Source organism: Strix uralensis, chromosome 1 (assembly GCF_047716275.1).
Source record: "Strix uralensis isolate ZFMK-TIS-50842 chromosome 1, bStrUra1, whole genome shotgun sequence".
In the NCBI taxonomy this organism is placed as follows: domain Eukaryota; kingdom Metazoa; phylum Chordata; class Aves; order Strigiformes; family Strigidae; genus Strix; species Strix uralensis.
The window spans coordinates 165,975,267-165,990,156 of record NC_133972.1 but is presented as its reverse complement, the minus strand read 5'-3'; the positions used below and the strand labels follow the sequence as shown (position 1 = coordinate 165,990,156).

Below are 14,890 nucleotides of genomic sequence, written 5' to 3'. Positions count from 1 at the left end.
CCCTTCCAACATCAACCATACTGTGAGTCTGTGATCCTGTGAACTTCATGGATTTGCTGACCAAAGATGGATCTGTACTACTTCACAGCAATTGTGTGTAGCGGATACTAACCTATTATTCTTTGTTCAATATTACAGTCACAGAATCTATTCTCTTACCCCAGGACTGAATTAGAGTGCACAAATTATACTTTTGGGATACATATCCTTCTCAGATGCTCTCTATCCATACAAATTTTATTGATATTAATAGGTTGTAATCTAGGAGACAAAGTATAATGAATAAAGATTAGCAACAACTGGAAGGCCAATAGATATTTTTCTTCCAGAACATTATGGCCGAGCTTATCAACAATGTTTGAGAATACTAATTTGAGATCATCAGCTTAATGTGAATTCCATTTAGTAAGGTAATAGGAAGAAGAGAGTTCATGCCACTTCTTTCAGGTTGTATCAGTGATAAGACAAGCCTAATGACTATATTGCACTATATTTAACCTTGATCCTGATAAACAATTATTATAAAAATAAAATTATTTGCAACTAGGTAAATGGTCTAGCACATTCCTTACATAACTGAAATGTTGAAAATGATATTAACCTAAAAATAGTCTCCTATAATATGCTTCTTGTAATACTGTCCTGAAAAGATCTCTCTCGTTTCAGTAACAGAACAGAAAGGTAATTGAATTCAGTGGTTTTTACCTGCTTTAGTGAGTTTCTGATCAGATTACTAAACCTTTCACCATTCATCTTGCAGCCTGTTCATAGTTTCCTAGCCTTTAAAATGAAAAACAAAACCTTTTTCCTTGCCTCTGATGACCGACCTTGCAATACCACAGATGTTGGAGATAGTAAATTCCACATGAAGTAAAAGAAGAAAATAATTTTCACCTTCTTTTCTAGAAACATTTTTCTTAAAAGTAGTATTTACTGCACAGCAAATCACTGCAGAATGGGTGTCTTTCTAAGGCAGTGTCTACCAACATTTTTTGGAAGGTCATCAAAACTGAAGGACAAAACATTCAGTGAAATGATATAGTGACACTTTTAAAATTTAGTGTTTATACTGTAACAACCATCTGTACAGAGATTTTGCACGAGTAAGGAGTTGATAGTGATTATATTGTATATGCTTCCTTTGCTGGGAAAAATATTTGTGAGATTATTTTCAAACTTTGAACCTCTGTGCTCTGACAGTGTCATCTTTGCAGATGATGCAGGAAAATTAAAAACTAAGAGTTTCTTTAATAGACTTCAACCAAAATTGACATATTAAATCAGTGATTTTGTAAAATGTCATCAATAGATTACGCAGGTAATAGTTTAACTAATGTCTGAGGAAAAAGCATCAAAAGACAGTGTTATTAACAAGTAGATTTCAGTTAGGGTTCTGAGACATTCTGTGTCACGTTTTAAAACTTCACTTTCCTTATTTTAGTGAATCAGAGAGAAAAAAATGGACTTGTTGATTAATTCTTTATTATATAAGCAGTCACAAATGAATTCTGACAGCTTTTTATTCCCTGGGCTTTCAAAAGCATTTAGAAATTTAAAGATCAATGAGAGTTAGATTCCTTAATTAATTTACAAATAGGCAAGGTATATATTATGCATGTCAGTGTAAAGGTTATTTGATAGAATTTCATTGTATAATTCTCACTGATTTAGGTATGGTAAATGCAGTAATATTTCATTACCGTCAAAGGCATGTGGAGGCATACAGCTGTGGAACCCTAGAAATCTATTCATCCTTCAGGATAAATGTGTTTCAGGGAAACTCTGTTACTCAGTGTAGTTCCTACTGTAGAAGAAGCAAGCCACCGTAGGAAAAAAATGTGGACTGAAAAGATGACTCAGCTTAAAAATATTGTTTTCACATATTCCTTCTGTTTTCTCAAATATATTCTAGATGGTATTTAACACATCCATTTCTAGAATTCTCTGATAAAGATCTTAAAAAGGCTTTCCTTTCTGTTTTCTGATTAATGCAAGTATTAACAATAGTTCCATAGAATAGCTTTCAGAAAGCTTTATTATATTAATTTAGTCCATCTTCCATTATACCACAGGCTTTAAATTTCATACAGTTGTCTTTCTACTGAGCTCAAACTCTTATTTTTGGCCTGAGTTGAAGCTATGGCAGTTCTTGATCACTGTCACTAAGAGATGGACAGTCAGCTAATGGCTTGGTGAAGCTCACATACCACTGTTGCATATGGAGGTGTGTTTCAAAGAGAACTAAAATTAGAGAGTATCACTTAATTTTTTTTCTTGAACAGAGGTAGGCGGACATCTTGTGAGCAGAAGAGGCTTTATGTCAAACCATATTTCATAATGGACAATAGATGTTCTAGTAGGCAAATCCTAACCCTTCCATAAATTCTAGGATCACCTCTTGTCAAGGAAACCTTTTCTGTTGATTGCAGAATCAGCAAATTTCCTCACCATCCTTGCTGATGTGCTCTGAGGGCAAAGTAAGGAACTTGAGTCTCAAGGGGATCAAAGGAATGAATTATTGTTTAAAGAACAGAACACTAGAGGGGCTCCTGAGAAGAGAGGGAACGTCCAAATAAACAGGCTTCCCTTCACCAGAGTATAAAGAATCAGAGGAGATCAGCTTTTTCACAATTCACAATGAATTTCAGAAATGAACAACAGAAGTTACAGGCTCTGCTTATTTCTTGTAGATTTTAGGATGGAGACGTTAAATTCACTGGGCTTCTGGAACAGATTACTTTCAAAGCAATTGCACTAAGAAATAGTCAATAAAATTAAAATTTAATATTTAGGATAGTTCCTGTTCTCCTTCTTCCTTTCAAATGCTTAAGGGGTCCCTCTCCCATGATGTTGTTAAGAAAGGAGAGATACTCTTTTGCCATGACATACCCTTTTATCAATAACACATCTTCCAAAAAATGGTGATGGACATGTTTTCTTTGAGAAAGGGAATTCACTTGGACTTTGAACTTGAGATTCTGTTTTAGCAGAGGACCTGAGGGAGTTTTTTGTCACTTGTCCCTTTTATAAAGAGTGAGAAGTCCACACTGCAGTAGATTCTTTAATAAAAATGTCTGAACTAGCACATGGACACCAGAACTGAAATGCAAGTGAGAGGCACATCCTGAAACAGTTAGTTAGCTATGGAGAAAAGCAGTAATGTGCATTATTAACATGGTACTAAACAAGACAGCATTTATTTAAATACAAATAGATGTAAATATTTAAATTTTTATATATATATATACCCCCATATATGTATTTGAATATAATTCAATTCAGATCATTGTTAAAATTCCCTTATGCATGTGTTTCATGCTGAGTGAAGAGTGTTAAAATTTAACAGAAAATATAAATGACTCAAAAATATAAAATTTTAGACCATCTTAAATTTTCTATTTTTGAGATATTATTTAAACACTTGTGAGCATAAATATCAATTTTCAGGATAATTATTTTTCTGTCTACTTTTATTTTAGGCTAAAGAAGTAATCCTGGCTAAGCAAAAAGTATCAACTTCAATTAAACATTCTGACTGCAATATACTGAAAAAAAATGTAAAAAGGTAATTCCTTTTTTCTTTTGCATTAGTTTTATTTTTTGTCCATGTGTTATTCACATGCCAGAATATATGCTTCTTATTATTTTATTGTTGAAAGTATGAAAATATTGATTTGTATAGAGTAGAACTGTGTCTAAAAACTTTAGAGTAATAGCCTGTCTAGTGTGGTTTATAAAGTGATCTGCTCCAATCACAGAGTCAAAAAAGCGCTTATTTCTGCCAATCAGTTTTGCTTCATCAGCTCATTCAGATGATTAAGCTGGTATATACGAAAACTAAACCACCTACTGAGAATTGCCTCTGCAGAGCTTCTTGCTGTGTAACCCAAGTTTGAAAACCATTTAGAAAGCAATGATTTTGAATCTCTCTCATGAACATATTTGCTCGCTGGTATACAGATTGAGCTACTGCACTAATAAATAGGTACAAAAAGCAATTTTGCAAGGTTTTATAACATAGATCCATCCTATTAAATGTGATGTAAACTCTATCTCCTGAAACACTTGCAGTGAATGTCTGCCAGAAGCAAGCAAATATCAGTGATGCACTATTTTTTGTTTTTACTCTTAGCAAGTAAGAGTTTTACTCTTAGCCACTGTAGAGAGACACTAGGGTTGATGGGCACTTGGCCTAAGTACAAATATTATGATGTATCTTTTAATCTTTCATTTTTCTTTCTTGCTATAGGCAATAGTATTCATACCAGAATAAGATATAGCAACAACAAACTTTGTTAAGCCATTTATCTGTTTATATTTGAAGTGTTGCATTTGTTTTCTTATTTGATTTCATTGTGGTGAATGTTGATGGAAAGGCTAAGCAGTTAGTAAAAAATAGCATTATGGATCATGGGTATTCTTCTTGGTCTCAATATTTAGGACACTGGCAAAATGGCTCTGCAAGAGTCAGTTGTCATTAGTTCTGCTATTATTTCTTATTTTTAATAAAGATCAGTCATGACCTCTTTTCTTGAATGATCTGCTTGATGAGAAGACAATAGGGCAACTGTAAGAATTTGCTGAGATTCCTAATGAGCCACAAGCACTGCACCCTTTCCTTAGCAGCAGTGATTACAACTGTGGTCCAAGCCAAATGATGGATACTTATGTCCATGGTATTTGAAAAGGCATGGCAGTCAGGTGCAGTCCCTGGTGACTGGAAGAAGGGAAACATTGCACCCATTTTTAAAAAGGATAGAAAGGAGGACTCTGGGAACTACCAGCTGTGTGGCTGGGAAGATCATGGGACAGATCCCCTTAGAAGCTATGCTAAGGCTCATGGACAACAGGGAGGAGATTCGAGACAGCCAGCGTGGCTTCACCAAGTACAAGTCTTGTTTGACCAACATAGTGGTCTTCTATGATGGAGTGACTACATCAGAGGACAAGGGAAGAACTACAGATGTCATCCATCTGGATTTCTGTAAGGCCTTTGACATGGTTCCCCACAACATCCTTCTCTATTGGAGAGATATGGATTTGATGGATGCACTGTTTGGTGGATGAGGAATTGGTTGGATGGTTGCAACAGAGGGTGGTGGTCAATGGCTCGATGTCCAAGTGGAGATCAGTGTCCCTCAGGGTCCATACTGGGACTAGTACTGTTTAATATCTTCATCAGTGACACAGACATTTGGATTGAGTGCACCCTCAGCAAGTTTGCAAATGACACCAAGTTGAGTGGTTTGGTTAACATGCCTGAGGGATGATGCCATCCAGAGGGACCTGGGCAAGCTTAAGAAGTGGGTCCATGTGAACCTCATGAGGTTCAACAAGACCAAGTGCAAGCTCCTGCACATGGGTGGGGGCAACCCCCAGTATAAATACAGGCTGGGGGTTGAAGGGATTGAGAGCAGCCATGTGGAGAAGGACTTAGGGGTACTGGTGGATGAAAAGCTGGACATGAGTCATCAATGTGCGATCGCAGCCCAGAAAGTCAACCTATCCTGGGCTGCATCTAAAGAAACGTCATCAGCAGGTTGAGGGAGGGGATTATCCCTCTCTACTCCGCTCCAGTGAGACCCCACCTGGAGTGCTGTGTCCAGGTCTGGAGTCCTCAGTGCAGGAAAGACATGGACCTGTTGGAGCAGGTCCAGAGGACAAAAATGATCAGAGGGTTGGAAGATCTCTGCTATGAGGACAGGCTGAGAGAGCTGGGTTTGTTTAGCCTGGAGAAGAGAAGGCTCAGGGGACACCTCATTGTCGCCTTTCAATACTAAAAGGGAGTTTATAAGAAAGATGGATTCAGACTTTTTTACAGGGCCTGTAGCAATAGGACAAGGGATAATGGTTTTAAACTAAAAGAGTTGAGACTAGATATAAGGAAGACATTTTTTATGATGAGGGTCGTGAAACACTGGAAGAGGTTGCCGAGAGAAGTGGTAGCTGCCCCATCCCTGGAAACATTCAAGGTCAGGTTGGATGGGGCTCTGAGCAACCTGATCTAGTGAAAGGTGTCCCTGCAAATGGAATGGGGGTTGGACTAGATGACCTTTAAAGGTCCCTTCCAACCCAAACTATTCTATGATTCTACTTTGCAAAAGGAATGGTTCTTTCCCACAGAAGTACAGCTAAAGCTTTAGATACTTTAAAAGAAATCCGTTTAAAAAAAAGTCTTAGCTTGTTTCCAGGTGAAAACTAGATCTTCCTTCATTAGATAACTGACATTATCTCTCTTCCAAATGGATTCTGCCAAACAGCAAAAAAGTTGGCAACTTGTGGATTAGAAATATATATTTCCTTAGAACCCTCTGTGTGTCTTTACTTTTGACTACACAGTGAATGTTTAAATAGAAGTAGTAATGGAAACATGGAAGTAACAGAATTAATAATGTGAAATGGTCCCCTTTCCTGCTACCTGATGAACTAAAGATACTCCATGGCATAGCAAAACTCCAAGAATTTTTGTTTGATTTCAATGCAGTTTTAAGTAATTACAAATATGCTTACTGCAGTTTTTGAAGGAAAAATACAAATTTTACTATTAAAATTTTACACGAATGTATATCACAAAAGTAGAAGTAGGAAAAAAGTCTTTGGAATTATAGTTCTTACTAAAAATAGTAAGTTTTGACCTCTTTAGTTGAAAAGTTGCTGACTAGCCAGATGTTAAAAATTTGCTGAATAGTTGTCTCTTAGATTACAGAAGAACATTCATTATAGTGATTACACTTGACAGCTACAGATGTCTTAGCTAAATGCTGTCAGACATGTAATCTGCTTAGCTATAATGCAGTGCTTTAAATCTCTTTAACTCTTGTTAGCTAGATTACATGATGATACTATCATTACTTCTGCCATGTAAGAGAGGTTTCTTCTGTGACTGTATACAAAACTGTATTTGAAGCCTTCAAAGAGACAAGCTTCTCTGGGAGGAATTGACAGATTGATTTATTATACTTATAAAGCCTCTATTAATGTAGTAGCTGAGTATGTCATTCTTTACTGTAACTGGCTTCACAATTGATCCTTGAGGTACAGAAGTTGAGTTTACCACAGTTGCATTGGTGAAATTTAGATATAGGTAGGAACTGACTTTTCTGAAGTCATACTGGAAATTTTAAGAGTAACAGTTACATAAAGTCAATCAACCTTGTCTCATACCCTTGGCTTTAGACTAGTCTTCCTTTATCACATTGGAAAACAAAAAAAAAAAACGAACCTCAAAATGTCTCTAAATGTAAATATACATACACTTGAATTCCTCCAGTAAAGAAAGATACCTAGGAATACATGAGAGAGACCTTCTTCTTTGCTTTTTTTTTTTTTTCTTTTTTTTTTTTTTACAGTAGATCTGTAGAGGTTGATAAATACAGCCAGAGAATGGATTAATTTGAAGAGGCAAAGGAATGGAGCAGCAATTTCTAGGGTACTTCACAAAGCAGAATTAAAAACAAATCAGCAAGTTCTGGTCTATACACGTCTCTTATAATGAAACAAGGAATGTAAGATAGAGGTGATTTCTGTTTGAGTAGTTTAAGCATTGGATATCTGACTGCTATAAGTGTCTTTCTCCTCTTAGCTAGGTAAGATTGCGCTAGATGACTAAGCCAGCAGGTGCTATAGAAAATACTGTGTAATGTATTAGGTTAGAAATCTGACTTACGTTCTGCTGGAATCAGTTCTTAGTGGCAGTATGTAATTTATGGCTTTTTTGGGGGTTGGCAATCTTTTGGGTTTGTTTTGTTTGTTTTGGTTTTTCATGTGGATTCTTAAGAGGAAAACAGAAGAAAAACATATGCTGCTGGAATGTCCACCATTGTCTGCTGGTACACTCATAAATGCTTTTGAACAGGTTATCTAGTTTCAGCTAAATTTCACTAGTTGGGAGAGACATCAAATATATAAAATTGCCTGTAAGTTATGTTGAAGTTGAGGCCAAGAAAACTTGGATGTTTTTAAGCACTGTATTGGATTTTTAGATTTGATGACAAATTTTAGCAAACTTGTAATTGTAAGACTCATTAACAGAACTTCCTTTATGGTTTACAGTTTCATAGTGATGAACAAGCATTAATTTACTTTCCTTGGAGAACTTTTGATTTTTATTTGAGCGTTTTCCTTTTATTAACAAGCGAAGAATAAAAGACTGAATATTTCAAAAACTCTCTATAGTTGTCTCACTTGAGATGTAACACTGTTGCTGAAGATGAGACATACTGCAAAACTCTGATCTAGTGGATGACCCTCATTTAGCTTGGTTCTGGTGGAGAAGGTGCAAAGAACAAATCTGTGGGAAAAGTTGTAGTTGTAAGGGTAGTAATCTTTCTTTGGGAGTGAGGAGTCCTAATCTGGGTCCTTGAAAGAATCCTTGTGAAGTGTGAGAATACTCCCTTTCCACAGACTTAATGGCTGAGGATCTCTCCCAGTGTTACACTTTACAGTTTACACACAGAAGGATAGAGGTGTGACAAGCTGGATAGGAGAGAACTTCATGTTGCAAAGAGAAATACAATAGAACAAAATGAGTAATTTCCCCAAGACTGGGAATAAGAGGTAAAATGAGGTCAGAAATTGAATGGAGTTGTAGGCAAACTAACCCGAAAGAGTATTTCGCAATCCTCCCGCAAGAGGATTTATGTGATCTTTCAAAGCCTGAATTAACATCTTAGTCTAAACTAAGCACGAATATTTTAACTTGAAGAAAGCTACATGCATCCAAAGTGTGGCCTGCATGAAAGATGAGTAAATGTGTGGAAAGATCACAAATGGCAAATCAGTTACCAGTTCTATTGAGATGTAATGTTTTCCTTCTATAAATGCCTGGGAGTAGATTGTAAATCTTGAGAGTTGAATAGGTCTGCAGAAATATTATTTTCAGGCTATGTAGTTAGCTGTCGTGAAGATACTGAGAATTTTTACAATGCGAGTTACATTGTCGGGGAAAGGAGGAATTATAGGAGTTGTAATTCAATTAACTTCTTAACCAGAAAGTAGAGTCAGGTATGACTAAGCAACATAATAAAAAGGCTTTTTTACTGAAGTTAATCTTAAAGTATAGATTCATTTGCATTCTCATGGAGGCCTGGAGCCAATCAAAGTAGAGGGTATACATCTCTATCATTTGACTAATGAGGAGAACAAAAGGTGGGGTGCCTCAAAAGTGATTTGAAAATTAATTTGCACACACAGGCATCTGGTAATCCATAACTGTAATAAGAGTGAGGAGACTTCAGAAACATGTCTTTCTGGAGAAGAGCATTCTCAACAATACTGTTCAGTTAACTCTCAATCACTACAATCTGAAGTAATCTCCAGTTGTCCATATGCGACGAGCAACAGACTGAGGGCAGAGACATACTTTAAAGGATCTATAACATTCCATAACTTTGTAAACAAAGTCTTAACACCTTGTTAGAATAAAGTGTGTTTGCACTGTAACTCAACATTAGGGACACAACTTTGACAAATGTAACAGTACTTTTTTATTCTCGGTTAGTCAAGAAGTGAAAATAAGATGATAGTATAGCCAGACCTAGAAATTCAGAGTCAATTTGCATACTGCAGGTGTTGGAGCATATTGCTTTCTAAAAGACAAGGTCAGTTTGAAATTTATTATCTTGAAGTGATTGTGCAAAAGAAGGTAAGGGATGGAACACTGAAGTTGAAAATGTCACAGTGACTATGATTTTCAGTCTAACTTTTAGAAAATTGGATGCTAGTATTATATATGTTCTCAGTCTGATGAATCCTATTTGTGAGATGTATTTGTCCTTTAGAACACAATGACCTAGATATCATCAGCCTTTTATCAGAACTTTTTCCCAGTGATTTGTTAGTTCTTCTTGATTGTAATTTAGTCCTTGAAAATGAATTTGATTCTACCAGCTATTGTGTATTCATATCTTCCTAATGATCCACTGATTCTGAAGACTCCAGTTATTGCTTCATTTCAGATTACACCTATGTAGAGAGATTTGAAAGGCTTTTATGCAATGAAAGAGGTATTAATAGTCCAAGTATTTATAAAACCATGATTATTTGCTTAGATTACCTAGTAGATTTTTTCTAAGCCTATGTTTTCAAAAGTTGAGACCAGAGTATGGCAAGTATCACACATTCACCATCAGTTTTTAACATTCATAAATAAAGATTTGTCTTTCTCAAAGCTCTTAAATAAGATATAATTCCATATACTGGAATCACTTTATTTTCTTATTCAAGAGAAGGATTTATTAGTACTTTTTCTAAGATCATAATGTCTTTTGTGCTGTTTCATTTTTAATGTTAGAAGACTGGAAAAAGTGCCTCTCCAAAGCTGCTCATTGTGACTTGTAAATATCTTTGGAAATCCTGATGCCAGAAAGGAAACTTTCATCAAATGTCAAAAACCATATATTCTGGATCAAACATATGAGAAATCTTTAGCAATCTAAATTTTATTGAAATTCAGAAGTTGAAACAGGGGAATGTAACTGTGAAATCATTAAAATATCAAATATGGGGATTAAGAACTGTATGAACAAAAGTGTAAATTATCAAAAAATATCAAATTATCAGATACGTGCTCTGTCACACACCAGATTGTTCAGCAGGCTGCTATAGTTATGCAAAATGGAAGGACAGACCTTCTTTATTGTGGAGTCTTTTCCTTTATTAAAAGCATTGTTCTATGTGGAGATAGAAATAGCCTTTCTAAGGGAAAAAAATGCCAGGAAAAAAGAATGGATTTTTTGTGTGTGGTGCTCTAATCTTTAGACCATAATCTTCCATTGAGTAGAGAACACTCAGCAGCAGATAGCAGTGCCAAAAACTGTGAACTTCATTTTTTTTAAACCTGAAATTGAAATAATTTGCAAACATTGAGGTTTCCAGACATTGTTTTCATCACTGTTGTTTTACTGTTGCTGGTGGAAGAGCTTCAGCAACAAGATTATTTTTATTCTGCTAGGTAGAATTACACGGAAAAAATGTTCAGATGATCTAAAACTCATTCTTTCTTCCAAAAATTTTCAGGTGGTTAGTCTTGACATCATCAATACCCAGCCTCTTCTTGTATAGATTACATGATGAGAGGAGCAGGTTCTCAGCAGATACAGGTGTCGTAGCTGCACAAACTTCAGCATAACTGAGGCTTGTCATCAGCCAAATTACTTGTATCATGGTAGTTGAAACAGCACTATGAAGCTTTACTAAACAAATATATCATGTGCATATAAGTACATAAAAATCCACTTACTTTCTAGAAAAAAATCACCTATTTATTCTCAGTCTTTCCTATTGTCTGTTGCTAATAGATACTTTTATATAACATGTGCTGATTAAATTTTGAGAATGACTGATGTGTATAATCCTTTCATAGCTTGTTGATGTAGATTGTTACTTATGACACTCACTGTTAATTTGTTTCTGGTGTATTGAAATTTATTCTGCTCCTAAGCAATAAGCTATTCAAACTCTATAGAGTTTATTGTATTTTCATGACTAGCAATTTGCACAATTTTAGAGTTGTTGAACAAATGTAAAATACCACTACTAATTAAAATACTTTAAATCAAGGAAAATCTTTTCTAACATGGTGGATGCATAGGCTGAGGCTAATTCATTTTCATATTTATGCTTTTTTAGCTTTTTCAGAGGTGTTTCAGATTACTGATTAGTGATTAGATTAAGATTCTGGACAGGATGTGTTCTCTTAGGGATCTCCTCAACAGCTACTGATAAAGTGATTCCAGGTCACAGCACATTTTGTAAATTAAAGAGGAAACAAAAATGTCTCTTACCTTTTGGGGATGAACATTTTCTAGAATGTTGCCACAAAGTGAATCCACTTTTATTTAATTAAACTGTGTAGTATAAGAAAAAATTCTAACCTTATAAATTGAAGAACATTCAGGGTAAAGAAATAGGAGTTTTATTGTATCTGTCTTCATTACCTATAAAATTTTCCTCTGAGTAATTTCTGTTTGTGCCACTTTGTGGAAAAAGTTCTCCAGATTATTAAAGCAGGGTGCCCCTCTGGTCATTTTCTGCTCAGCAAAATGATCAAATAATTCCTATAGCACAAGAAAAATCTAGTGGCATAAGGCTGAAAGAGGTGTCTAGGCTGATGACCTGATGACTGCCTCTTCTGTTAGTCATGCTTTCCTCAGTGTAGCATGGGAGGAGAGGAGGAAGCCTCCCCCAAATCCCTCTGCATCTCTCTTTCGCTGGGACAGAGATCCTGCCACAGATGTGGCTGGGATGTCTCCTCAGACCTCGTGGGGCTTTGACGGAGAAGCACCAGCAGAATTTGGAAGCTGCTTGGCAAAAGTCTTTCTTTAACAACTAAAAATTGTGTATCTTCAGTTAAAGATCTTTTAATATACTTTATTTACATATTTTCAATACCTGTGTTGTCATCAAAAAAATACATTCCTTCATCCAGTGACTTTGCTACTTTTTTTTTTTTTTTTTTTTTTTTTTTTAATTCTAGTTCTAATGAGCCTTTCTGATCTCCTGGGTGAACATGTAGTTTTTTCACATCTTTGAAGAGTGACACACTATCTTCTGTAAGGCTGAGCTTGGAACTTTGACCCAAAGTAGCACTCAGTATAAAATGAAAATTAGTACTAAGATGTACAAATCATGTTGGAATGTGCAGAAATCAGAACATCATTGTACAATAAAATTTCCATTTTGCCATTTTTCATGGAAACAGTTACAAATTACTTGAAAACAGGATAGATTTTTTCCATTTAGTTGTTGAGCTCCTCTATCAGAAAAGTGGCTTTAAATGCTGCAAGACAGAAAGTATAAGAATATTTCAAATCTTTGATCATCAGGTGATGTGGGTAGGTTGCCTTAATGAGTGACCTGTACACATTTCTAAGTGTGATCTAGAAGAATATCCTTAATAGCAACAGAATCTAGAAATTCTGTTATCACTCTGACCTTTCTTATACTTTCATTTACATTTTTTTTCATAATACAAACATGGTGAGGGTTCATATTGCCAAAACATAAGTTAGCTGATAAAAGCAAACAAATTAATACAATTACATTTTCTCTCTAAATAAAAGTATTCCTGCTTTCCAAAGATGAACCTGTCACATAGAAATTAATAGACAGCTAGTGTGAAGGAACTGTGTTAAAAAAGTACAGAAAGAAAAAAGAATGAAAAAACAATTAGATTAAAAACCCCCTGTCTTACATCAAAAGCCAACCATTTGTAATGTGATATCAGCAATCACCATGTTCTGATATAAAGCAAATTACAGATGTCAAAAAATTAACTTTTGATGTTCATAGGCTAAGGATTCTTTTGTACAAACTCGTAGAGATTTTGTAGTACTTTTCTGTGGTTACACTAGATTTTTGTATAACAATCAGTTTTCAAGTTACAAGAACTCTTAATCCCGGTTTAATTGGACTCAGTAACCACTCACACTAAGACAACAGCTTTATAAACAGGCACCCAAAATAGTTCTTTTCTATTTGACACTGAAATTTTTTTTTTTTTTTCATTTATTTCCTTCTTGTTTCAGGAGCGGACAAGTTGAGAAATTAGAAGTGGATCCTAGTAAATATTCATTCCCTGATGTAACAAAGATAATTCAAGAAAAAGAGCGAACTGGACAGGGACCTGTTAGTTTACAGCCAAAGAGGATTACAGAGACTAAGAAGAGTTATGCTGATTTTGAAAATAATGAAGATGTTCCTCCCTTAATTTGAAACATTCTTAAATAGTCCCTCTATATGTGGCATGTATGCTTGAGTTGTTTTCATGTCCTGTGTGTAAAGTAAGTATAATATAGCTGAAGTTGAAAATATTATTACATTTATCAATAACTTGGTTATGTCTGTGTTTTCTGTTAATATATTACTATATAAATTATTTTTTCTTTTACTTAATAAGTCTCAAATCAGAATGGGAACCATGTAAGTCAGACATTGTCATTTCTTCAAGAATTTACTGTCTAGCTTGAAAGATGACATATTTCTATAGAAAAAGAGAGAAGGAAGGAAGAAAGCACTTGTAACAAGATTTATGATTATTCTCACTAAAATGAAGATAGCAAAAATCTCTATGTATTCCTTCAGTGTTTTTCTTTTTCATGAAGGACAACAGCAAAACAAAACAATGTATTCTGGGAGTGAGAAACATTGCTGTAACCTACCATATATCAGTGAATTTACCAGCATAATGCAGAGCTCTTGGATTCTGGAGCTGGTATAACAATCCACTCCCTGAAGATTTTGGGGGAGAATAGTGCTGAACACAGTATCTCAGATGTGGCACCATGGGGAGACTGGAAGAAATCAGCCAGACCATTCTTGTTCTTCTTCATGCAGCTACTCTAAACTGTTCCATCTTTTTCAGGATCCCCTAAAAATATCAAGGTTAATTTTTAGCTGTTGGATGAAATAAGATTGAGCATCAGTAATGGGATGAACTGCTCTTTCTATACCCTCCAGCCCATTTTTAGCAACCAGAAACTCCATTATCATATTTTTTTCCCTATTGCTTCAGGATTACCCCATGAGTGAAACAGATAGCATCAAAGAAGCATATACTGGTTTACATTAGAAAATTATTGCAATTTGGCAACACCAAATTTCTCTTAGGTTGTTTTTTGTTTGGTTGTGGGGTTTTTTTTCCTGATTTCCAGAGAAAACAAGACTCATGTCATTCTTAGCTCTGCTTTTGAATGCCATTTCTTTTATTTTCACCCTATTTGATGGAAATGTCACAGAAATACTCAGCTCCTCTAAATTTAGTGAAAAACATCGCTACCTAGTAAAAAGGGATTCTCTTGATGCAACTGTGTTGGGAAGCCATTGGGTGTCCTGACAGTAGCCAGTCAGCTAATCAACATGTTCAGTCATTGAACTCTGTGCATATTATCAT

The 14,890-nt window shown here is 35.3% G+C and overlaps 1 protein-coding gene across 1 annotated transcript in view; it reads left to right on the top strand.

Moving 5' to 3' along the window:
- Positions 1-13,830, top strand: part of DNAAF11 (dynein axonemal assembly factor 11) — a 34,925-nt gene extending 21,095 nt beyond the window's left edge. The window contains exons 11-12 of the mRNA XM_074894567.1: positions 3,480-3,565; positions 13,527-13,830. Coding sequence (XP_074750668.1) covers positions 3,480-3,565; positions 13,527-13,713 — 273 coding nt within the window. The 3' untranslated portion in view covers positions 13,714-13,830. The remainder of the gene's footprint in view (positions 1-3,479; positions 3,566-13,526) is intronic.
- Positions 13,831-14,890: the final 1,060 nt, after the last annotated feature.